The following is a 27,140-nucleotide window of genomic DNA, read 5'->3' as shown; positions in this document are numbered from 1 at the left end:
TCATTTCGAGAACGCGCGCGTTTGTTTCAAGGAAAAATCAGAAAATTTTGCTCGTCTATTGTCATATTTTGTTGTAATTTGAAAAATAAAAAATAATATTAACCAAAAGACTATCTAGATATCGTCCGTTTATTATCAAGAACAACATATATGTATTATATTATTAATATATTATCCGAGTGAATCTTAATTAAATTTCATCATCGAAAGCGGGCAATAATAATTAGAAAATTAATTTTTCCATATACACTCTCCCTTCTTTATTCCCCTTTATTCTTTATTCACCCAATAATAATTCATTCCTCGATCGAAATATTGCCAAAAAATTCGCTACTGATCCATCGCTCGCTCGATGTGGCACAAGAATCGTTAACAATCGCGGATCGATATCGACTGATGCGAGCTAACCGCAAGGTGAGATATCCCTTTCGATGCTCCTTCCCCCTTCCACCACCTCGTTCCATCCCTAAGTCGAGACGTGCGGCGCTCACTGTTACGTCGCATTACACAATGGCCGAGTATCAAAGCGAGGCGAATCCGAGCCGGGTTTCATAACCACGGTTCTCGCGGTCCAAATTGTTATTGCCGGGATAGTATTAACCCTCCGCTCGTCGGGGAACAATGGAGCGGTCGAATTTGTCGCGCGCTCTATAAATTAGATTCGAATCCGAGGGTTATCGAAGCAAGAAACAGTTTGTCTGCGTCTTATCTCGAATGAATGCACGTCTGATACTCCCGGGGGATTAAATCGAAGGATTATATCGCGAAATATCGTATAATATGATGAAGGGGCGTTTAATTTGGAAAATTTGGAAAATAAGAAGTGAAATTTTCTTCTTAACGAAATAATCGCGAAGAAAATTCGATGAAAAAACCGGGAACGGTATCTAAACTTTAAAGGTTTCCGACGGTGATTGGATTATATTATTAGTTTTACCTGCCTCTTTACTCTAAGTTATTCGATAAATAAAACGCATGTTATTCTCCGTTATGTTGGAAAGAGAAAATTGTTTGTTACAGCTAGTTTCAAAAGCTTTTGCTCTTGGTTTCTTATCCTTGCTAAGGATATCCATTATGGATCGATTGGAAATTGGCTTAAGAAACGCGTGAATTTTTGTGTATATCGCGATAATCGAAATTTATTCGGAGGCCAATTGGATTGATTTTCGATTTATGATTCTCGTGGAAATCGGCCTGGACCGTCAAAGTGGGTCCAGAGAAATCGAAGGGTGGATATTACCAAATATACCTTTTCAATTTTTCTAGCACTCTTTTAGAAACAATATTGTCGTTTTCTCGAAATTTCGACGGCTACGAATGATCAAGAAAGAAATAAAGTTTGTAAATAAGTTGTAAATAAATTTCCATGAAATTTCATCGAATCTCAATCGGTGAAAATCTTTAACTTTATACCCCCGATATCGACGTTGAATGACGATCCAAATGATTATCTAAAATTCCTATTAACAAGTTTAGAGGATGACTATTGTTGGAAACTTGGGCCCGATATTTCCAAGAGCTTGAAACCAGATTTCGTTGCACCGAAATTACATCAGACTTGCGAAGTTAGTCCCGAACTCTATTATAAGTTATTTAGCTGTGTAAGTAGCTTTGTGTAAGCTTTTATAAATCCACGGTTGTTAAATATCGCATTAGCGCACAGGGCCAGTAAGAAAGTTCGAACGATCGATTATTCATTGTCGAGTAATATTTCTGTGCAAAAGCGTCGAGGAAAAATATAAAAGAACACTTACCTTTCGCGTTAAGTTTTATTAACATCCCATTGAAGAATTGGCTTCATTCTCGAATTAATTAATTAATTAATCGATGGAAGAATAATCGAAGACAAAAAAGAAAAGAGACGTAATAGGATAAGATAGACGTAAGAGGATAAATCAGAAAAGATAAACACGGTTTCGATTCGATTTTTTTTTCTCGTCTTTCTTTTATAAAACAAAGTCGTAATATACTGATAGTTCTTTTTCGTTTAATGTCAGTATACATCGTGGTACTCGTATATTCCTTCTTGAACGGTTTCACGAACGATCGATTGACTCGAATCGATCGATCGATCGGGCTAAATCGATAGAGTTTTCGGGGTTGCTGTAAAAACAGGCAATTCGTAGTAGCACAACGTAATAGACCAGAGCAAAATCGCTTTGATATTTCCAAATTTTCTCTTTCATTTCCACTTTTTATTTCCGCTCGCTCCCCGTTTCACTCGTTCTTTTTCTTTAATTATCACTCTTCTCGTCTTCCTCTTTTCTCCCTCCTCGCTACACTTATCGCGTAAACCCGCTTCTTCTTTCGCTTCTTAAAAAAAAAAAAAAGAAAAAAAACGTTAGTGGATGGTGCCGTACCGAAGTACCTGTTTTCTCGGCCCAGTTTGGAGAACCGGGTCCATTGTCTCTCTTAATCGCCTCTTAATCAGACCTCTCCTCACTCCCCTCCCCCTTCAAAATTTCTCCCTCGCTCGCGGAGAATCTCGAAGAAATAATTACAACAATCGTCGTTTTATATATATGTGTATACGTATGTATGTATATACTATAGAATCGCTGTAACATTTCGATATACAATTCAAATCAATCTCAACAATATCCTCGAAATCCTTTCCCTCGTCTATATAAGATAAAACCCGTACTTAAACAGCTCTGTACAATATATATTCGAACGAACTAAGGCGATATCGTGTGTCCCGTATTTATTTACAAACGCAATATTTATTATCACATGGTCAACCATAAAATTATCACAACTGTACATAAAGTTGCTTCGGTTTCTCCTATAATGATCATAGAATCTCAGATACTATACCCGACGGTTCCATTTCGACCTAACTCTTCCCTCTTCCTCTTCATCTTTCCTTTCCTTCTTCTTCTTCTTTTTTTCCTTTACAAAGAGATCTTCGTCTCTCCTCCTCCCGCTCTTCTTTACACTTCACGAAACACGTTTCGTGACCTACTACCGACCACACACAGCAGAGAAATCACGGGCGGCTCTGATTTATCCGCGATAAGCGATTCTCCCGCAGCCAGGACGGAGAGGAGGAGCTGAAAAATCGGGGGAGCTCGAGACGCGAGCAACGCGCGATTCCCTCGATTTCCTTCCCTTTTCCCCGTCCGTTATCCGCTTCAAAGCAGGACTTATCCAGGAAATAAGATCGGTTTCCGGGATCGTGGCGGAATCGCCGGTTCACGACGAGATAATCTCGAGTCGCCTCGAAACGAGCGGCGGTATCGATTTTTTTCTTTTCCTTTTTTTTTTTCCTCTCCCCTTTCTATCGGCCCCCAATTTTTCCCGAAAATTGCGAAAACTCTGGAAACTCTGTACGGGTATCGGAGCAATTCGTCGACGTGTATACGTTCTCGCGAATACATTCGTTAAATTTTCACCGGAAATTTCATTGGTTCTGCGCCACGCAACAAGTAGCTTTCGTTCTTGAAAAAAATCCATCTATTCTCCCCCTCTTTGTTCCTGCTCGTTGTTCCGTTTCGCTCGCGCGCCACGGGAAACCGCGAAACGATTTTAATCACGTGAACGAAATTGCGTGAAATTTTTTTCCACGGAGGAGGGGAACGGATCTATTATTCGTGGACGGCCGAGAGTTTCGCTGGAATCGATTTACCTCGGGCACCCAGTCGAGGTCGGCCGGAATATCCGTGCCGATTACCACAGCATCTGGCTTATTTTTTCGCATGATAAATTACGGTATTGTCGAGTCCGGAGATAATGCGATCTTTCTCTACGATTCTTATTTATCCGTTTTATCTTAATTGAAAGAGTAAGATATTTCTTTCTCTCTCTCTCTTTCTCTCTTTCAAATTCGCCACGTTTTCACGAAGAAACGAAACGATGTTCGCCTTTTGTTAAGTAAAAAACGGTCCACGTCCGGGAAATATATTTAGATTATTGAAAAACGGTTAATTCATAAATAGCTTTTGTTCGTAGTAGAATGCATTTTATGTTAGCCTCCGTTGAATTTTTCTCTTTCCTCTTGCAAAAGATCCTGTGGTTAAACATAATTTCGCTACGATGTTGTCTTGGTAGATTTTTTAAATTTGCGAAAAAGAAAATTGCCAATGCGTTATATCTTGAATGTATCACAAATTGCGAATAGCTCGTGATAGAAGGCGAACACCTCGATTCCTCGTCCGTCTGCGAATTACTAACTTCATTAAACAAGAACGAATTTCCTAACGAAGTGAAATTAGACACGGTCCATTCCGCGCTCTGTCTTTTCTCCGCGAGAAATAGCCGCAAACAAATTGAAAGAGCGACGCGAACCAGGAGATCGCGTATAAAATCCATTATATTCCTTGGACCGTTATTGTCTCTCCTCGGTGGGAATCGGAATCGAAAACTGGTCTGAATCACCGTAACCGACTTACACCGATTCGATTACATTCGCCGGCCGGAATTAGTTTTCCCTCCGACGAGATTTCCTTTATTTTCTTTTTTCCCCATCGTAGTTCAGCGAATTTTCGATCGTCCACTCCCCTCCCCATTTTTTTTCTCGCACAGAATGCCACAGAACTGGATACGATCCAATTTCGAATATCGTCTTATCCTAATTTTCGTAAAGACGAAGAAACGAAAATATATTTCCCGATAAAGAAACAATATGAATACAAAATTTAGCCTCTATCGATTTATAGAAAAAAGTAACGAAAGAAGTTGCTTGCAAGTGGGAAGAAAAATTAATTCTACGATAATAATAATTCGCGTAAAACCGCAAGATGAGAAGAAATATTTCTCTCATTTTATATATATTCTCGGAAAGGAAACAATTTACGCGTCTTCTTTAAACTCTTACTATCTGAAGCATTTTGCTTTACTTACTCCGTTTTGCATACACATGCGAGATCGTAACCGGACGAAAATATTTGAACGTGGAAAATGCAATTAACGCGTTGTGTTTCGCGCGAAATCTGGCGTCAAATTGTGATTTTCCTAAAATTAAGGATGGTAAATATTTGGCGCGTGAGAATCGGATCGATTTTCCGGTCGGACCTCGAGAGTTTGTCGGGAACCGGTCGATGCGCCCAGTTTTCGCCGCTTTTTACCAGCTTTCATCACTCGGTGACCAATCAGCCGAATAGACGAATACACGTTGAGGAAGGAATGGAAGACTTTTATAGATTAAACTTGACGTGAAACGAATTTCTGCGCCCATCGAGATTCCTGCTTCTTGAATCGCTTTTTCTTTTTTTTTTTTATTTGTTTGTTTCGTTTTTGCCTCGAAACGAAGCGTTTAACGTTGCGCTTACGCGGTTTTTGGTGTTCTTTCCGGCCCACGCGGTGTCTTTAGTGCACGACGACGTAAGAATCCGTGAACGTTGGAATTTTGAAAGATTAGTTTTAATTATAAGAGATTTGTCGGAATTTGTAAATCTCGTGAATATCCAAGTTGTTCAAATAATAATTCTTTTCTAATTAACTATTACTTTTATCAATTGTCGTTAGATCTACGCGATCAGAGTTATAGAAATCCACGAATAAAAATTAGATTCATTCTTCAGAATAATCGTAATCAATATTTTATTTTAGATACTTCATATATTCTTCTATTTTCACTTATATATTTAAGTTTCTCATAAATGCATAAATAGAAAAATCTGAAACTCATCATTTCGATCCATTTAATAATTCTACGCGTTGATCAGCTACTTCGTACCGTAGAAAAATTATGTAGGAAACAATTTGAATTGCTTTGGTTCTCTTGGATACGGAATCACTGCATCGAAAACATAAATTTCTCGTTCACGGATTCTTACCAACACACGTGACGAAAATACATTCGAAAGAAAGTTATTCTCAGGCTGAACGTTGTTCGATTTATCTGGCCTGTGTGTGTGTGTGTGTGTCTGCGTGCGATTGATGTTTGATTTTACAAAGTAGGTTGATTTTTTTTATTGCTGCGTAAGTAATAATCGTCGCTTCGAGAATAATGATTGCACGCGTTTTGAAGAGAAAACGAGATGGAATAAAAAGAAGGTAGAAAAATCGATTCACAGTTCGCGTTGTTGAATCGCATTAGGTTAGTTCTTCTTTCTTTTCCCTCCCCCCTCTCTCTCTTTCTCTCTCTCGAAAAACCTTTTTTTACAATTAACATCACTAAACAACGAATATCGAGATCGATCAAGACGAAAGCTCGTTAATCCAACTACCAGTAAGGATAAATCGCTCCCTCGCGGTGGATGAACAGTATAGTTTAAAAAATAAAAACGGAAATGCCTATGCAATAGGCGGTATATAGTGATCGATGAGTCTTAGCGTGACTTAGCGGTAATTGGAAATTTTGATTCACGTTAGAATCGCGGCTGTGCGGGTTCCGTGCATTTCTCGAATGAATCGCTAGGGGGGAGATCGCATTGGTACTGTTTCGTACCCCGTTCCAGGAGGAATTAGTTAGTTAGAGCTTGGAATAGATCTGGAACGGAGGTATTACACCCCGATTTACACATCGATCGACACGACCTCGCATTCTCGAGCAGGAAAGGGGTGACGAGGGAACGCTCGTATCGCGGCGTGGCCGCTTGTATCGTTCTTCGTCCGATGATTGTTCACCCATTGTTTCGAAGTGATCGGTGGATGCGTGCTTGTCGCTGCTTTAACCCTTATGTCGATACCATTTTATCTGCACAGGGAAGATCTTTAGATGGATAGTCCCTTTGGATAGCAGCGTATCCAAATTAAAGTTTGTGGTAGAGAGAGAGAGAGAGAGGGAGGGAGAGAGACACATGCTCTTCGAGATATAATATCTTGACATCGCAGAGCTCGAAATAATTTGACCTTTTCGTGACTGCAGCAATAGGGAATCGAATTTTTACCGTATCGGAACAGTAACTGCGGTCTTACGAATGCATTTGAATCGCAGTAGGTATCCTTTTAATTGAGATCGATCTTAAAATTTGCGTCAAATTTTCTACTCTCGCCTATTTCCTATCGATCTGCTATCGATTTGGATTTCAAAATTACAGTTTTTGTGTGGAATAATGGAATCGAGCGATGTTGATTAATTTCGGCATAAGGGTTAGTAACGATAGTAACGATCCTCGGGAGTATAAAATCGAGAAGGTGTTTTTCCAGACTCGTATTGCAATCGTTCTGACACGCAACGCATGAAATCCTCGATCCGAGAATGTATTAAATTACACACTCCTCGTTGTGTGCGAATCGGATTAAAACGGACATCGGCGATCAAATATGATAATGAATTATTTATACCGGTGGAATAATTGTGTTCGAAGTTTCGTTGAACAATTTTAATTACCGCATTGGTGATCGATTATTCCCGGATCGAGGCGTCCGGCGAACGATGGTGTCTGTTCATAGAACAGAATAAGAGCGCTCGTTGCCACGCGATCGAGCCTGATCCCTGCGAAGGGCGACCGTGCGAAAGGTAAAAAATTATTTTTCGATTGCCTCGAGGCCGAATGAAACTGCGCTTCGGACGAACACGGACGAATACGCTCGTTAAATTCCATTCGCTGCGAACGAACTGCAACATCGTGCTTTTTCACCTCGCAATGATCGCCCTTCGGATAATTTCGACCGCTGACAGTTGGTTCGCGTTTCGTTTAATCGCGTGCTCGCTATTGTCACTGGATAGAATTCTTCTTCTTCTTCTTTTTCATTTTTATTTTCAACGGATTACACAACGCCTCCTTCGTTTCTTTTCCTTTATCGGCGATCGATGGCAATTTCGGAGAAAGATCGTATTCGCTTATACGCCACTGCTGTTCAGACTGTTTAGTTTTTGCCTACGAGAAGAATCGAGGACGAAGGATTAAAGGCAGACGATTCGCGTAGTAGTAGAAGCTTAAGACTTTAGGCCTTGCGCGGGCCTATCGCATTGCCGAAATTGTCCGAAATTGGCCGAGACTCACCGACGTTGGCCGAGGTTGACCGACGTTGGCCGGACAATTGCTGAACAGCATTGGCTCGTACACTAGAAATAATCTACTATTCGAAGAAAAATCGGAACGAACCGGAACCGATTGTCCTTGGTCGCGTTTCCGGCGGAGAATTTTTTCCGGAAACGGGATTTTTTCCGCTCTGTCGGGCTTCGTACACTAAACATCGTTGACAGAAATATCGTATCGTTCGGCTAACTGTATTTTAATTCTTGCGTTCTCGGTTTTGATAGCTGCACTCTCTTTCCGCGACAGACGAACAACGCTATTAGACAGTAGAACTTGTTGCATCGATAGTAATGTCGGCTAACAACGACGGTAATAATACGATGACAGTAGTCTTTAGTGATATTAATAGTAATCCGTAATATATAGGTACACTCTATGTGTATATGTATATGTATATATAATAAGTATATATACGTATATACAATATAATATGATTTACAATAATTTACGATAATCGATACCATAAATCTTATTTTCTTCTCTTTCTCTCTCTCCCTCTCTCTCTCTGTCTTTCCTTCCTCGCAAATATCTAATCCATTTCTGCAATTAATTAATTAGAAACGTAACCACGCCCAGCCTGGCGAGTATGGTAGTAATCGTCGATCCCAACACACACCTTGAAAGCGTTTTAGTGATATCACAGTGATTTCATTGCTCCAATATATTATCGATAGAGATCGTTTCGCGGCCCCTAGCGCGAGATCGTTCGGATTATTTCTCAAACTAAATTAAATTTCGTTGATTCTTTTCATCAAAATATCTTTGTAATACAATTGGATTATTGTTATTCCGTGTATTTACCATTGGATAATATTATTATTAGAAAGATACATTGAAATCAAAAGTTGAACGAAAGCGCGAACATGTATGTTAAATAATTTATCGAATCGATCGACAAAATTAAATTAATTCACGAAATCTATGCCAATTTAAAGATACGGAGCGATCTGTGGGAATTGAATTAAACGTATTTAACAAATTATTCAAACATTTCGTTTAACGTTATAATGATAATGGTAAATAGATAAAGATGGAGTTTTAAGAAGAGGAAAATGGAGGTCCAGGTCAAATTAATTATTCGACGTATATATATATATATATGTTGAAATAGTTGTACATTTAATGCGGTGGAAATTCAATTGACTGTTTAGTTTGCATAAATTCTCTCCGCAAATGTATTATTAATGGAAAGATTATACGAATGTAAAGTTTACAAAGTTGAAGGCAACCGAGAGTCGATAAGCCTGGGTTGCCAGAGATAATTAATTCAACTTTTTAGTCGGCGATTCGGAGTGAAATGTACCAGTTTCTCTTGGTTATACCAAGGCTCTGATGCCCGGAACGGAATATTTTTAGAAATTTGGGAAAAACGAAAAAAATTTTGGAAAATTTGGACGTGAACGAACGATCTCGCTCTGCCTCAAAATCAAAGGGGTAATGGCCGCTCCACGGTTAAGAAATAATAATTTCAAAGTTCGATCGTTGGATCCTTAGGGCGACGCTGGATTATTTTATTATGTATACTATATGTATATATATATTTATATATATGCGTGTATATAAGAATGATCGATGGTAATAAGAACGAGAATGACGAATGGCGATAATAAGAATAATGGTAATCTGTTAATAATAATAAGAATAATATTAGTAACAATATACATATCTGTGTACAATGTGTATAAATACAAAGTATCGTGTCGTTCGTTAATTCATTATTTAATTTCTCTCGACAACGTGTCGCTTAGATTCAAAGACGGTACGAACGTTACGAATATTAATTTTAATTAATTAGAATGATCGTTCTTGCTTCTTAAAACATTTTCTTTTCTAACATTTTTTTTTTTTTTTTATTTTTTTTTTATTTTTTAATTGAATCAACACCATCGAAATCGCTTTCCCTTTCGTCGCACGTACACACGTGGCTTACTGTCCTCGTGTAAACTCCTTCACACATCCTTTCGCTTCGAAAAATGCAAAATTTCTCTTATTCTTACCGCTTAATTTAACATCGTACGTGTGTACGTATGGTAAGATAATTAAGTTACTGACACACACACAGAGAGATTCATGGAAAAAATTTGGTTTGCAAAAAATCTCGGCCGACCGCCTAAGGCGAGATCGCCGACGTACACGTAGTTTTCGTTAACATTATTTAATTGATAAACGACATTACGTTATTCATAATTACTTAGTACGTTGCTTTTTACGGATTCACGGTATTTTTCCCTTTTTTCTTTCTTTCTTTTTTTTTTGTTTTTTAATTTTTTCTCTTTCTACCCCCATTCTCCTCGCTCTCAGCGAAGCAAGCCTCTTCTTTTTACACGCTAGCGTAGTTTTTTTTTTTTTTTCATCAATCTTACGCAAGTATCTTACACAAGTAGTTGTTACTCGTTTTGTTTACAGGAAAAAGTCGAATCTCGGTTTCGACAGCTCGCTTACAACTTACATCGATCTAATTAAGAAACTAACAACGAGGAGAAACGTTTCGACGATTCTTTCACTCCTCCCTATTGCCGCGATATATATATATATACATAAATATCGATCCTTCGCTATTTTAAAGATAGATAGAATCTTTTTCGACGATTTTCGTTCTTGCTTTCCTTTGAAGGAGAAACACGGCGAACGATAAAATAAAATAAAACAAAATAAAAGAAAGGAATAAATAAACAAAGGGAGAAAAATCGAAGAAGAAACGAGAAGCCTCTCTGTCTCTCCAGCTCGAAATTACTGGGAAATAAATCACGCGATCGAAAACGTGATTCGCACGAGATTCATAGTGAGAAACTGTATGTATAGCTATTGGAAATACCGGAGGACTGTGGGGGAGAGAGAGCAGATCAGGGAGGAGAGAAAAGCGCGACGCATCGATGCTTGATCGTCTAAAATATTACCGTGCATCCTGTCTCGCGGTTAGAACGTAAATTCCGCTCTGTTACACGTATCCGTATCCGGCTTTCGTTTACGCGTACGAGAACATAATATCTGTGGAAGGGGAGGGGGTCTCATCTCCAGCCCTTTTATTTCGTGCACGATAAATTCCCGAGAATCCGGTCGTCCGTCTAATACGAAGATTTACAAAGTATGCGATGTAATATTTCGCGGAGGATCGGACGAGGGTTGAGGAGGATTCCTGTTTGGATATCGAAAAAGGGAAAAGATCCATCCATTTTTCTCCATGCCCGGTATTTTAATTTATTTGACGTTATATTTTCAAAGTGAAAACATGGGAAACGGATCGGGGATTAGACTCGGTGGAGCATTATTATTCTTCAGTTTCGAGAGCAACTCTCGAATTATTGGGTGTAATCTCTCGAGAGATCTCGCTTTGAAAGTAAAAAGATTACTCTCGAACGATCATCGTCCAATTCCGGTGTCGGCCACTCGAGAGAAACACTCTCGAGACGAAGCCTGATGCAGTGTAAAGCAAAATTCTCGAGAATTCTCGGACGTCGCTTCGAAGATAAAACTCACCGTCGGACAATCTCCATTTGATAAAATACTTCCGATAAAAACTTTCGGGGCCCGATGAAAAATAACGAACGCTTGTCACGTTTCTCGAAACATTTGAGATCAATTTTCTATAAATCGGCTGTGAAAAATCTGTTCCCTCCTCCTCCCTGCTATTCTTCCACCGTTGATTAATCGTAATGCGTTTGCGCCTCGTTCGAAAAATTATACATCGATCTTTTTCAATCCCTTTTATCCGCCGCTGAACAAAAATCGAGAAAAATCTATCAAACCGTATCTATCCCATTGATCCATACGCTAATAATCCATCCAGTTACTCAATCTTATCGGCTCTTATTGATACACTCGAGGAACCGTCTCGTTTGTCCGTTCCCTCGACACTTTGCCCCAGTTACACTCGTGCAACGCGTCGAGCTTGAAAGAGACAGAGAGATAACGGAGGAAGCCACAGGCGCACGTGTGCATCACGACGTATGTATGCACGCTTTATTGATTTATCGTTGTAGCGCGTTGCGTGTGCACGCGTGTCGCACATGTACAGCCGGCTGTGAAGAGGCCGCGGTTAATTCGTAAATTAGACGCCACTGGTCATCCAGAGCCGATGTTACGCGAAAAATGCACTCGCTCTTCGGACAAGAAGAAAGAAACTTCATTTACGACGAAATATTTTTACCCGAATGAAATTCGATATCGAGAAGGTTCAGTTTCGAACCGAACAGGCAACCAACGGGCTCTAAAAGAAAGAAAGAAGAGTAGAATTGTCGTTAATTTGTCGATCTTATATGAGTGAAAAGCGACGACACAGTTGTAATCGATAAATTATATGTATATATTCGTGTTGATGCGAGCCCGATCAGCTAACAATCGTTATTAAAATTTCGCTTAAACGAAAAGAGTTCTACATTCAAAATAGTTCGATAGAAACGTTCGAAATGAAATTTCTCTTATTTAATACTCCTAATACCACGGTTCGCTTCGTTCTCTGAAAGCTTTTTCGAAATACGGACCTGTCCAGTTCCTCCGAACAGAAATTTTGTCCCGCAATTTGTACAAGATCGCAAAGCAATGTTCGGGATATGGTACGGTATGGCATACTGTGTTGGCCGCGTGAAACGTATCATGGCTCTTAACTCCTAATCCCGGACCGAAAATAGCCGGATTTCGAACCGTTGCCTTCACACAGAAATTCCAGAGTAATTTTTTCTGTTCGTGTTCCTCGCGGCCAAACGGCGAGGATGATCTTTAATCTGCGAAATAGAAAGGGCAGATTGAATGCAACGGTGGAAAAGTACCAGGGGAAATTGTTTCCCGAAATTTTGTCCCGACGTGGGTGGGGCCGCCCTTTTCGATTTACGAGCAATGCTCCTCTTTGATTCGTTTCGGCCGATCCCTGGATCGGTGGAGAAAGTGTGCCGATGTTTCGTGGAACATGGAATACTTTGCGTGCAACTTCAAAAAATTAATCAAGAAGAAAGGAAAATTATCCTTTTTATCAATCTTTTTGCTATTTTTTCTAACTCGAAACTCTCTGTTTCTGTTTCCTTTTTCGGAAGTAGTATTTTTCGTTTCGCTCGTTGCAATTTTTAATCCTTTGCATTGTGTTTTTTTTAATATCCAAGTTTGCCAGATTTACGATATCTCCTCAAAGCGAAGAACAATGGAGTGCAAAAGATCGATAAATTTTGATATTTTGAAATTCGGCTGCTCGATCTCGCCAAATTTCAAAAAATTATACCTCCAATAAAAATGTACGATTTCAAATATCTTTTTGAAAATTGATCTAATTTATGCAAAGTGTATCTGCGGTCGAAAAAAGGGAAGATTTTTGAGCCGTTAAGTTTGATCGATTTCGAGGATAGATTCGACATCTCGACGAGCAGGCGTTAAATTATAAAACGATCGCGAATTGGCGCAAAAACATTGCGTAATGCTGCGTAATAATTGAAACGGCGCAGGTCTCTCCTTCGTGTTGGCGGCGTCAATAAACAAATAAAACTGGGCGTTTATCTTTAAACGGGAGCAACCAAATTGAATATTTCATATATCGAAATTTATCCTTGCCGAACAAACATTGCTCCTCTCGGTTTTCGCTTATTCTTTTCGTGCGAATTTTTTAAAGTCGTCGCACGTTCAACTACGCGAGAACGAATAAACATCGGTGGGATTTCAATGGTATATATTTTTGCATGGTGGAATTCCATTCACATGGAGTTGGTGTAATTGTTCACTGAATTCCTTCGCTCGTTGTAATTTTCAAATAAATTACGGAATTCGGGCTTAGATTAGATGAGATGTAATGGTAGATCACAATGGACTATACACAGAGAAATTTTCTAATATCTGTATAATATCACTTTGAGTTTCAAGTTTGTCCTTTCGACATCCTGTTGTAAAGAAAAAAAAAAGAGTATTTTTCAGTCGAAATTGCATGAAAAACGATAAAAAAATGTCGATTCTTCGTCGAAAAATCAATTGCTCCACGTACAACCGTACGTTGTACGCTGTTTGTGTCGTGAAATCAAAATTTTCAAGATGTATACAGATGTTTGTAATTGACCGTACGTGAATTTAATCACGTAACACGTTCCCCAACGTGGCTCATCCTTCTATTTACGTCGTTGTATTTATATTTTCATTTGTAGCAGAGACGTATGATTCGAGCGACGCTTACAACTAATCCAGATAATAGGAAACTCTCGGGCAGAGTTCGCTTAATTACGAAAATTTCGTTCCGTTGAATGGAATTTTATCGAATGGAATTCTATTGTACATATTTTAATTAGAAACGCGTCCATTTAACGACAACAGCAACCCTTCCATATCCTCTCGATAGTGGCACGAATAATAATTATTATTAACTAGGTGTTTGTTCAATTTCATTTTATTGCAAAATACGTATGCCTCCCTCGTATATAAACAACTTGTTACTTGTTTATTGCTGATGCGTGACGTTAAACGCGCAATAACACTCCGACGCTGCGAATAGCCGGCCGATGCTGGCCACTGATTATTAACCCCCCCTCGCACCCTTGCTTTTAATATTCGACCATCTGATCCCACCATCCAAATCGATCGTCAAAACAATCAAAGTCCAAGTCTTCACCCCATCCCCTTTCCCTTTCCACACTCGATTTCCCCCTTCTCGTCATTTTAATAATACGTTACATACTCTTATTACTCTTTAAATCGATAAAATCGGGAAAAAAGACGCGGTTTAAAACGATTACACGCCCCTTAAATGCACGCGTCTATTTATAACGGACGACGTGCTTTCGTTCGATTCCAATGACGATCGTTCACCGATCATCGCTCTCTTCGTCTCGCTTCGAGATCCCTCCGTGAGATCGTGCCTCCCGATGTGACGAATATCGCCAGTTTCGTTCCTCCCCGAAAAATCACTTCGATCGGGGCGAGAGAAATCGCGTCTCTCCCTCTTTCTTTCGTCGCTTTTCGTCTTTCCTCACACACACACGCACACACGCACACACACTCGTCGCGATTCTCTCTCTCTCTCTTCTCGAAGAAAACTTGGTATCCTATTACTCGCGCATCGGAAATTTCAAATACACGAATCGAAGAATAATTTCGACGTGAAATCGAGCGAAACTAGACGCGACGGAGGTGTCCTCTTTCTCGGTCACCCACGCTCCCCTACGATTCGTATTGAAGATATATACATGTACATAGATAGACGGATATATACAGATATATATCCTCGATATACGGAAAACTCCTACGCGGGGCATTATATACACGCACGCGTATGCTATACATATCTACATTCACGATACATGGATAATTAAGTGGATTGTCGCGACGTTTAATTTTACAATCGGGCCGAGCTGGCCGTGCAAGGAACTCGGAGAGGGAGGAATATACTTTTGCTTACACGGAATATGGGAGGGCAGGCCGCGTGTTTCCCGTTTCTCTTCTTCTCCTCCCCCGTCGGGGGATAGAAAGATAGACGGCGCGAGGATGGGCGGGAGGATGGGGAAGGCTCGATCTCGCGATCTCCGTAAATCAAGGAACGTCTTGGACACTTTTCCCCCCTCTTTCGCCCGAATTCCATCCGTCTTCCGATGGCGTCACGTCGAATCGACAAGCAGTCGGAAGTTGCGCGTCCCGGGAAGCGGCAGCTGTTGGCCAAACACGGCGGCCTCGGATCACAATCGAAAGATTCATCGTGGTTCGACGTAGCTCCTGGAAGAGAACGCGCTTTTTCTCGTCTCGCACGAATCGCCGTCCAATCTGGTGTGCTACGCAGTTCGAGTTTAAATTCGTAGAAAAGGAGAATAACGTATTTCTGAACTCCCTCTCTCTCTCTCTCTCTCTGAGAGAGAGTTTCTTTTCAACGAATCGAACGACACCGCCTTTCTCCCTTCAAATGCTCTTGCTGGATCCTACGATCGACGTTCCACCCCGGTCCAATCGCGAGAGCGATCCGCACGCCCCGCGATTCTCGTTTCTTTTACCTGGAAGAACTGGTTCGCGCACGTTCGTCCAGGGACGACGGGATTATTTGAAGAGTATCCTGCGGAAAGCGCGGCGGAAGTCCTTGTTGAAGACGGTGTAAATGAAGGGGTTGAGGGCAGAGTTCATGTAGCCGAGCCAGAACGCGATCACGAACGCCTGGATCGGTATCTTGACGTTGGGGAAAAGAGGTTTCGCGATGTAGAGGACGAAGAACGGCAGCCAGCAAGCGATGAAGCTGCCCATTATGAAGCCGAGTATCAACGTGGCCCGTTTCTCCTTCTTCCTCGCCAGTCTCCTCTTCTCTCTCTCCGGGTCCCGCGGCTTGGACGACTTCGCCTCGCCGCCCGCGTCGTCCTTGCCTGACGCGCGCCCTCCGTCCCCCCCGTGCTCCCTCCTCAGCTTGCCGATGTTCCTCCGGCCGAAAATGGGCTGGCAGAGGCGAAGCTTGAGCGGCTTGACGACCGCGCACCTCGAAACGACGCCGCTGTCCGACGACGACGGATCGAACTCGGACACCATGTCGACGTCGATGCCGACGCTGGGCGCCCTGCATCGGGACGGGACGCTCGACTGCTGCCCGTCACCGTTCACGGACAGCGTCGCCTTCAGGCTGCTCTTTTGCACCGGAACCGGCATCGTCACCTGTCCAACAGATTCGCACGGTTTGAAACGGCGATGATAAATCGCACGGTGGGCAATGGGAGAGAAACGGAGGGGAAAATTCTGGAGCGTCGGGTTCGAGGACGAGTCAAATAGAAGAAATCAAGCGTCGGATAACCGAGAGATTCCTAATATACGAAGCTGGACGGCCAAGAAAGGTGAAGTTCGGTCCAATTTGTTGTAAAAATACGAACGATGCACCGAATTCGTTTCGCTCGTCCTATCCTAAGAAGCATCCTCAGCGTTAGAATAATATCTGCGAATGTAAGGGCGCCCCTCGCATTTACGAATCCGATTTATGAATTGGAATTTACGCAGCAACGACGAAAAAAGAGGATATCGATTCTGCGAAATCGGTATACGAGGAAACTGAAATCCAATAGCGAGTTTCTGAGATTTACGCTTTTATGCGGTGCACGGGGATCTCGAGGAGGTTCGTGACTGTAACGTCAAACCGGATCTATTCAGATTCCCGCCACGAAACTGAAGTTATTGGGTAAGTGCACTCGGGATACGAGCGCGGAGACAGGTGTCTCGCGTGTCTCCAAGCCTCGAGAATCTGCTACCACTTAGGGAAAGGAAAGGCCTGGAAAGATGTTTGACGTTACGGAATGGATGAGGAAAATCGAGAGGAAAAATAAGATGTAAATATTCGAGGAATACGTTTCTTCGTATAACGAGGGATAATGTTTGATAACTGCTGTCGCGTTACACTCGCGAAACGTGAAGTAATAGCGCGCGAGAAGGAATATGGGCGAAATTTTTATTTTTGTCGAAGCAAGACTTCTCTCTTCGACGAGTCTTTTCGAGAAATTCGACAATGGTTGTCAACCTTGAGCGTGTCCTTCTCTTCCATGGGGATGCTGCTCCCCCCTCCGGGATCCGCCTCGGAGGTGCTCACGTCGCTGGCGAAGTCGCACGTGACGATGGGTATTTGAACGGGCTGGTTCTCGATGGTGGCGACGTTCTCCATGGCGGAGCCGGGAGGCGGTTTCTTGGCCTCGGTGGCGGGCGTGCTCTGCGTGAAGCTCGTCTGCCTGACGTCCGGCGACTCGGGTGGCACAGCCGCGCGTGGACGCGGCTTCCGGATCCCGCGGCGCGCCCGCGCCTTCGCCGCGAAGTAAATGCGTATGTACACGAACACCATGATGCACGAGGGGATGTAGAAGCTGCCGAGCGCCGAGTAGAGCACGTAGCCTATGTCCTCTGAAAGCTGCAACAGAAACGGTTCAAACGAATCTCGCTTAAGTCTCTGACAATTCGAAATCGGAGACGCTCGATCGTTGATCTCGCTCGCCCTTTCCTCGATACGATCGACTACATTTCCGTCTCGTTCTTTCGTAACTTTCCATGCTTCCCGTCCGAAAGACAACAACAACTTTTACGAACTGGGTTACGTTGCCTCGCAAAAGTCGCGTGGCGTTGGCGTGGCTGGGACGCGAAACGACTCGCGTGCGAGTATTATGCGAGCGTTAAAGTCTAATTCAATTTAATTCATGCCGTGGCCTCCTCTCCTTGAAACACTCGGCTGCCATAAAATGGGACGGCGCCTGCCCTCCCCTCGCGCGTGGACAGGGTGAAATAACTTGTTCGTCACCGGCCACTGTAAGGCATTCCCATTTGCATTTCAATTAAGGACGAGCCGTGTTCGTTTCGTTTATAAGTTTCATTATTCGCGGGATAAGTGGGACGACGACACTGGCTGGCTGACACGGTTGTCGGCCGATCAGAGCAAGAGCGAAACTATCGACCAATAGAAAATGGAATAAGACAAATGAAGTCGTAAAGTGTCCAAGTAAATCTGTCCAAGTTGGACGAGGCGCAATAAAGGCAGTTACGAGGATGTGTGTATATATATATAAGTGGAATTAAAGACGATTTCGAAGAATCGAAATAATGGGTCCGTTAGAGGGCCCATAATGGATAGAGCGGGATATCCGGAATATCTCGATCGACGCACAGAATTAAGATCAAAGTAAACGGAGCCAGACTCATTTCACGGGCTCAATCATCGGAAACAGGACGGGCGAGAATGAAACCGATTTAGATCTCCTTATAAAGCATCGTACTCTACCCTCCTCCCTGGCGATACTCGGCGTCGCATTTCATCCTTCTCTCGAGTACGGCGTTCCATTTGTTGTTGCCGCGGAAATAACGAGGCCCTCGAGGGAATATACGTGATAGTTGAACGGGAAGGAGAATTGGGTCTATCCCACTATCGTAATTCGTGACGTGATCTCTTCGATTAATGCACAGCCCCTCCCTAAATCAGATTCCGACGATTTAATCGTCTTCCTTTACCCAGACTTGAAAACCTGCCACCCTCGAAACGATTAGCGCGTGTAAACTTCAATCTTTCAACCGGTAACCGTTTAATCTTCTTCTTCCCTCTCCTTTTTTCTTCTTTCTCGCGTTGCCGTTTTTCCGGGCTTTCATAACGCCGTTACACCCTCCAAAGTCTCAAAAAGTCTCCGACACCTAACCGGTCTGCTTTCTTTCTTTTTTCCCCTTTTTTCTCTCTCCCTCCTTTTTATCCTTTTTATGTCGAGGTCGGTGAAAGGCGACGAAAAGAGTAGAGTGGAGCACCCGTCGAGCGTGTTATCGCGCAAACACGCGGAATAACGAGCCGTTTCGATGCGAGGATATTCCGCAAGAGCTGGAAATTTTCTCGCGGATCGATTCTTTTTCTCTTTTTCTCCTTTCTTCTTTCGATTCGCGAGAGTCTCGTTTTTCCATCGAGAGACAAATCCTCCCTTAAGATGATTCCTCGGATGACCGTCGGTGGCGAGGTCGATTCTTCCGCATCCTTGAAACCGGGAGTTCGGTATTATCGGTCACCTGGTCACGCCGCCTCCATTCTTGCCAAGAGAGAGGAGGAAGGGCGAGGCGAAGTCTGTCGTGGTGACGTCAAACGTTACCGGGCCACCCCTTCCTCTCCCTTCCACGGCGAATTTTACGCTTCACGGTTACGGAATATATATTTTTTTCTTCTTTCTCTCTTTCTATATTTCACGCATCTTTCCATATCCGGCTTAAGTAATCTCTTTCTCGAGCCACGAGGAGAATGAAAATTCACGAAATGATGAATAATAAGGGAAGAGACGCGTCATGTTGGTCAGAAATCTTCTTGTTGGAAGAGAATGCTGGGGGATGGATTCGCCACCCTTATAATTTTAACCGGAAATCGCTTCTAGGCGTCGATGAGCAACGATTTTCGCCAACAATTTCGATTATGAATGAACGACAGGCGATATGGTGATATGGAAATTGGAATAAGCATGAAAAATGTCACGTTCTCGAATCATAAACTTGAATAATAAACTTAACGAAACTTACGTGTCTTTATTTTCCCGTCGTTCGAACTCGATCGATCCTTCACCTTTTCCTTCGATTTCGTTTAAATCAGCGATAGCATCGGTGGAAAAATTCTTTTCGTCCAAGCTTGGAGAGTCGTTGCTAACTCGGAGGGGGAGGTTCAATTAAATTGAACGGGGCCTAGGAAAATGGCGGGAGTTGAAGGCGTTGTGTACGCCGTTTTGTCCGACCCAATTGCATCTCTTTCCTCCTTCTTTCCATCCGGATCCGGGATAAGAGATCGCGCTTTAAGCGCGGCGTCAGCGCGAAAGAAACGATTACATCTCACCCTCTAAATAATTGCATTCCACACTCTCTCTCTCTCTCTCGCGAATATGGCTGCTGGGAGGGGAAAAATTACATTTTTCAGAATGCTCTTAATTGAATTGCACGCCCGTGATTAAACGACCAAGCACACGAGCAACCTATCCTTCCGTCCGCGAAATATAATATCGCGAACGACAGAGAATATATTATACCCCGCGTTTCCCCCGCGGTTAATCGAGTTTGAGCCTTTTCTAGGGATGAATATTTTTCTTCCTTCTCCCTGTGCGTTGCATTTATATTCCTTATCTTTCGAAAGCTACTCGAAACGTAAAGATTCTTTTTTTGAAATTTTCGTAAAGTGCGTTGATCTAAGATTTAATAATTTTATTCTTCAATTGGAAGAAGTCGAGATTCGACGAAATATCCAGGCGTGCAAGGAATTATTTTCATTAAATCTTCTCATTCTTATTCTATTTCGTCGTTAGTATTGTCATTTAAAATCTATTTGCAATAAAGATATGAGATTAGAATAGAAAAAAGTATCGAGTATTTATCCTTGTCATACTTGTGTGCCCCGAATTGGAAAGGAATCACATGTGGCCCAATTTTTAAAATTGGCACACACAGATCTAAAATTTGATCGATACGAACAACCCCAAAACGTAGTAGTAGAATTAAATAATAAAAAGAACCCCCTCCCACTTATGTATTTCATTTGTGTTATTCCATTCTTACGATTCTCGTCGTCTCGGAGGGAGGAGACGTTTCATTCGAAAATAGAGAGAAATATAGTTGAGCGAAAGATGAGAAAAGAGAGAATCGAGATTATATTCGCGAAGGAGAGCCAGGAATCCGAGTTATCGGTTACCAAAATCCATCCCCCTTTCGATGGAACTTCTTGGATTCTTTTCAATAAGGACGTGTCATCGTTTTACATATGTACATCGTTCGTTCTTATTCCTACGTTTCACGGCTTCTTTCCTCTTGGGGGAAACTTGCAAGGATTAGAAATTCATCACGATGGTGGGGGTGTGGCGGCGCATTTTACGGTTTCGTTGGTTGGACGCCGCGATTGATACTCCCTTTGTCCTCCGCGGGACTATTGTGCCCGTTGCTTTCGGTCGCGACTTGAAATAGAAACGCGAAGAAATGAATTTCTCCCTTTCTTATCGAACCCCTTTGCTCTTGAAAGGGGAAAAAGGGAACAATACCTGTTGTTATCGGTGAATGTACTTCGACTAATTGCGATGTAATGAAAAAATATAATTTCCGATAACTTTTTATTATCTTATTTTGTAAAGAAAAGAATTAAATTACACGCTATACTCGTTTCTGATCTTGCAAATGTTTCGAGAAACATCGAAAGCTTCAAATAATATTCCAATGGTGGAAATTTATTATTATATACCTGTTGTACGAATATATTTGAAATATCATTCAATTTCTTCTTTGTTCAATATCGCTCGAAGAGTTCGCAATCGAGAGAAGAAAGTGTGCGAATCTTCTATTCACGGGAGATTGATCGAGGCGACGTTTAATTGAAAATCATCACGGCCGAGTATCGAGACGCGTTATTCCAATACTCTCGGTGTACATTTTCTCTTTTTTTCTTTTTTATGGGACTGAGAAAAAGCGGAGCGGAAAGAAATAAGCGCGGGAATCGATGAGTCTGTCACGCGCAGATGTAAAGTGTTTGACATTGAAGTCGCTATGGGGATGAAAGGGATGGTTCGAGGCGGAACAAGCGCTCTGTGGAATCAAATTCGCGTGACGGCCTAGTATGACCTGGATCCCTCCTTTTCTCTCTCCTCCTCCTCCCTCTACGCTTCTCATTTCGCCGCTCTCGCGCATAAAAAGATGTTGCTATTCCAACGAACGCTCTTTTTCCCTTTTTTTTTTTGCTTTCTCTCTCCTACCCTTTTACCCCTTTTCTCTCTCTCTCTCTTTCTCTTTCTCCTCGCTTTTCAAACGCGCGTTATACGACATGCCAGGATAACGTGTTACCAGGCCGGTGGATGAAAGCGAGAGTTTACACCCTCGAATCGAAGGTTTATCTTGGAGGAAGGAATTTATATTAGATACGTCCTTCCTTACTATAATTTCGAGAGTTAGATAGAGATATTTATCTCGTTGCATCGTCGATTTTTGGTAAAATCTCGAGTGAAATATTTTAAAAGGGAATTTCTTTTTAAAGAGGATCGTTCGAATATTTCGTTTTCGTTAAATGGAGTTCAGAGTCATCGGGATTGATAATTGCTAGGCACGAAGAATGTAGTCTCTTAGCGAGATTCCCCGAATTTGCATCTTATTAAAAAATAATTCACGCGTGGAACGTAATTTCGAGCCTATTCCACACGGTCGAGGTAAAAATTAGGATAGCCTTTAATCGTTAATAATAAAAAAATGACAAATATTCTTATTAAACATCGAGAACGAGCATTTTCATTCGGAATTTAATTTGCTTCGTCGTCACACAGATTTTCGAATTTCGGGCAAACCTCCTGCTAAGAAGGACAACTTTTGCTACCATCTGCATTCCACTTATTTTCACACGATATCACCTTCATTTATGTATTAAAACAGTTACTTATTTTTAGAAAATTACAAGCGATTTGGGAGGGGCGAGTGTTTTTCGAGGGTTAATGTTTCGTGCTCGAAACAACGGCAATCATTCGTGATTCTCTAATTAATTTCCCTCGCCTCGAAATCATTCCTACAACTGTGATTGTATCTCCCTGGAAGGGTTAATTATAAGGCTAATATTATTGCTCCGGTGAAAACGTAATGTCACCAGTTACCTGCATAAATTTCTTTAGTATCGTGTATCCCAATATGACACGGAAATCGGTAGGAAAATCGCGATACTCTTCTGACTGCATACGAATAAATAAATAAATAAAAATACGTTATCGTGTCCACGCGCTTTTAAACTTTCTCTGAATGATAATTCTCGAAATAATAAAGAAAATTTTGTCCGGAGGGAAAATAATTTCGCGTGGATAAATCGTAAAAAAGTCGTTTTCGAGAGAATGGAATTCCGTTCCGTGGGGATAAAAATTTCGCGGTATAAGTCATTAAATATAACGTAAGGGTGAAATGTTGTCGAGATGAAGAAAACTCCGCAAACAAAAAAAAAAAAATCACGTAATCGCGTAATAAAACATCCAATGAAACGGATATTTCTGTATTCCCGAGAATAACGAATTCGTTGGCGTGTACGGAGCGTCGTTGAAATGCTTATCCTAGGAGTCAAAAGTCAAACCGGATTCCAGAAATTCTCGTGGAACGAAGAAACGAAAATTTCCATTGGAATAAATCGATACGAATCAATCTTAGCCGCGTGGAACGATTGCTCGATCGAGCGTGTGTCGCCTTCCCTCCAACCCTTTCCTCGCTGCGTGGCTGACAGCGGGGGAGGGGCGCGGCGTAAGAGCACGTCAGAGCGTTTAAAACGGACCAATTTCGTACGGGCAGCGAAACGTCCGGCAATGCTATCGTCTAACAGGATTGCGAAACGAAATTGGATGTTTTTCTGTGCGGGCCGATGGAAAGGTATTAATTCGATGCCGACTCTCTTTCTCTTTGTACGCGCGATGAAAAAGCGAGGAGGGCTGCGCGCGTGGCGGCCGAAGATGACAATTTAATTGCATCCAGTGCAAAAAAAAAAAGAAGAAGAAGAAAAAAGAAAAAAGAAAAAGCGACGCCGGCGCTGGAACTAATGCTCCCTTTTAAAACTCGACTACCGGTCTGCCTCGAAAATTGTTTGGCCGTGTTTCGTTGGGCTTCGACGATACGCGTAATCCAACTAGCGATGGGATCAAGCTCGACACCCGTGTATAAATTTCGCGCTCGAATCTGTCGTGATTTATTCCACGCAACTTTTGGAATTCGGATATTAAGACGTCAATGGTTCGATCCGGTTGTCAAATCCTCGTAAATTTCGAATATTAGAATATTTCTAGATATTTCGTTCGTGGTTTAAAAACTGGTTTGACGATATTTGGATCTTGAGGAAGATCGAAGCCGAAGAAATAAATCACTTTCCATCTTTCGACCAAACTCGAACCATAAATTCCTCCCCGTGTAATAAATACCGGACAGATTTTACACGCGAAAACTGAAGTGGAGAGCTGCGGAATGTTTGCAAATTGTTCGGCCAACTTCGGTCAGCTTGATACTCTGTCGACTTGCGTAGTAGAATGGCCCAAATTCTTGCGGCTCGATTAATTTGTAATTCGAAAAATGGGATAAATTAGAGCGATAAGAGTTGAACAGGCGAGGCACGTTTGCCTCGAAAAATCTTGGAGGAATTCCTTTCCCAACGAAAAGGTTTCGCTCTCGACGAAATTTCATTTCTCTCGTTTTCCTTTCAACGCGTTGTTCGCCGATCGTCCCGAATTATTTTCTCGTCGATTTAATTTCAATTCGAGCCAGACTGCGCAAAATTATGCGGAGAGTTGCTTGCTTACTTCTTTTTTTATCGCATCGGGAATACCAAATACGTTCCGCGTCGAGAATCCGTTGGAAAATGTGGAGAGAAGGTGGAGGAGGGTGTGCGTGCATCGCGTGGAAAAACCCCCCATTTGCACGCGGAAAAAGCGACTCGTAAAAGGTATACAGATGTAAGGTTATAAACGGGGATAAGCGGCCGTGTTTGTTCACGCGAAAACTTGGAAAAATATATCGCAAGATTGCTGCTTTCCAAGTGAAAAAGTAATTCTCTAATAATAGGTTCGCTCGGCCAATGGATACCTTACTCGACGCGATTCCATCTTGAAAGTAGTTGCGGTAGGTGTTAGTCAGGCGAGGTGATTTTTCTTCGACCATATAAAATAATAAAACTGTTGAAATATTATATTCATTTCGATATATATATCAATTCCAAATCTCCGCTCAGCCAGACGATACGATTTCCCTTAAAGTATGGATGAACATGGAAATATTTCGCCATATAAACGAAAAATACTGGAGAGTAGCAGTAACTCTTTTCGAAACAAAAGTTTTCAAGATCTCGATTCATTTTCACGAAAACTATCACGGACACGGTATACCACCAGTTTGAAAGAGAATTAAACGGCAAACGTTTACTGGAAAACTATCGGCTGGTACGCGCGTGGCACGAATACGAGCTTTAAACTCCCCTCCTTTTCGTCTTCTCGACACCAGGTTTGATGAAAGCTCGTCGTGGCGAGGCTGGCTGTCACGCGAGCAGCGATCACGGCCGGTTTATTTAACCCGGGCATCTGATCTCGAAAGGAAAAAACGAAATTCAGGGAGGGTTCTTCTTTTTTTTTACAAACGTTGAGCCGCGACCAACTTTTATCTCGGATTATCCGGCCATTCAGTTTTTATCTACGAGCGCGGTTGTGTTTCAAGATTGCGTAACGTGGCGGGATTTCGTTTATTTTTCACGCGAGAACCTTGATATCACGGGTGTGTATGTGTGTGTGTGCGTGTGTGTGTGTTTTCTCTCTTTTTTTCTTTTTGGGATTTTACGCCCCAGAGAAAATAACGTTTCAGCACCGAGGGAAAGATTATTTTTCGAGGATTGAGTTACCGCTCGAATTACGTGGACAATTTATGCCCACCACGCTGGCAACTCGTTCCAGGGGAGGTGGAGTTTCGATTTTCGCGCGAAGGGACACCCCTTGGCCTGCCCCAGCTTTTCGTTTCGACCCATACGCTCGAATAATTGCGGCGAACGACGAGGCAAGAGGTGATCTTTTCTTTTTTACTCGAATTATTTCGAAGAAATTCCATTCTCAACGATGGATATTCTCTATTCGCTTTTTAATAGCTACGCGGTATATGCCCTTTAAAGGTTATTTCGCAAGTTTCGTTCAATTTTACACGCAAACTTGGTGCACGTAAAATACCGTGTATTTCCTGTTCGCAACTTTTTTCGTAAAACGTGGAAAACATTGTACGATAAATAATATAAACGTGTTCCACTATAGATGCATATTTGATCATCAAATGTATAGTTATTTTCAATCTCTATCTTTCCTCTATCCATTCTTTTCTATAAAATATAAAAAAAAAGGAATTTTGAGCTTCGAATCGCCGAAATAAAATTTCCTTCCTCCTTCACTTTTACTCAAAGTATAAAGTGAACCGAAAATTTCGGTCGAGCCATATCGAGATTAAATTTTTAACACCGTTGCTCTATGTAAATGCACAATTTCGAGCCCAGTTATCCTAAACTTATAACTTTTTAAGGATTCGTAGTTGTTTCGGTTAGCCCTGATGTTAGAAGAAGAAGTTTTCTGGATAAGAATGTACAGTAAAGCAAGTTCGATCATATTAGAATTGAAACTTTTCAAGTTCGAAGAAAATCTCGTGAATGTAAATTTGTAGAGGGGCGCAAATGGATGGCTTGTCAAGCGCACTATTCGTGAGAGAATTTGGAAAACCGGCAATTAACTATCTCTCTCTGGTTTCATCGTGATCTCAACCCCTTTTAAAGGACACTTATCTTCCACCCACCTCTCCTCCTCCAACATTTTCCACCAGAATTCCGCTCTACAGAGAACACGAACGACTAGTTTTTAAGCCTTTCGTTGTTCGTCGTTAATTATTTCGACAAAGGTTGTTGTCACTGATCGATCGAGTTGGTGGATGCTTGTTCGTTTAATCCCTTTTAATGCTTTAAAAACTAGTTTAACTGAAAATAAAGTGAATTTTTTGATCGTATAGGAGATATTTAAAACGAATATTGAATATTGCTTTCAAGTATGATAAAATCTTCGATATTAATCGCTTCTTTCTACAATGATGGGCAAAGAGGTTCTTCTTATCGCCAAATGTTTCAGCTTTTCTTCTCTTTTTTCATTACATCAAAAATTTATTCAGCCACCTTTCGTTTCTATCCAACGTCTCGATTTTCAAGAATATTCCCATGATCGTCATGGCTACCATTTCGACTGCTATTCCTCCCTCTTGGATGGAACTCGGCGATTTTTCGTCGAGATATTCTACGAACAG

At 41.8% G+C, this 27,140-nt stretch overlaps 1 protein-coding gene across 1 annotated transcript in view; it reads right to left on the bottom strand.

The window, feature by feature from the left end:
- Nucleotides 1-1,914: 1,914 nt before the first annotated feature.
- Nucleotides 1,915-27,140, bottom strand: part of LOC107996318 (alpha-2B adrenergic receptor) — a 115,563-nt gene continuing 90,337 nt past the window's right edge. Inside the window, exons 3-4 of the mRNA XM_062085709.1 lie at nucleotides 17,368-17,748; nucleotides 1,915-16,517 (exon numbers count right to left, since the gene is read on the bottom strand). Coding sequence (XP_061941693.1) covers nucleotides 15,918-16,517; nucleotides 17,368-17,748 — 981 coding nt within the window. The 3' untranslated portion in view covers nucleotides 1,915-15,917. The remainder of the gene's footprint in view (nucleotides 16,518-17,367; nucleotides 17,749-27,140) is intronic.

The sequence above is a fragment of the Apis cerana genome, linkage group LG15, assembly GCF_029169275.1.
Source record: "Apis cerana isolate GH-2021 linkage group LG15, AcerK_1.0, whole genome shotgun sequence".
Classification (NCBI taxonomy): Eukaryota; Metazoa; Arthropoda; class Insecta; order Hymenoptera; family Apidae; genus Apis; species Apis cerana.
The sequence above is the reverse complement of the archived record's forward strand: the minus strand, read 5'-3'. Positions and strand labels throughout refer to the sequence as shown.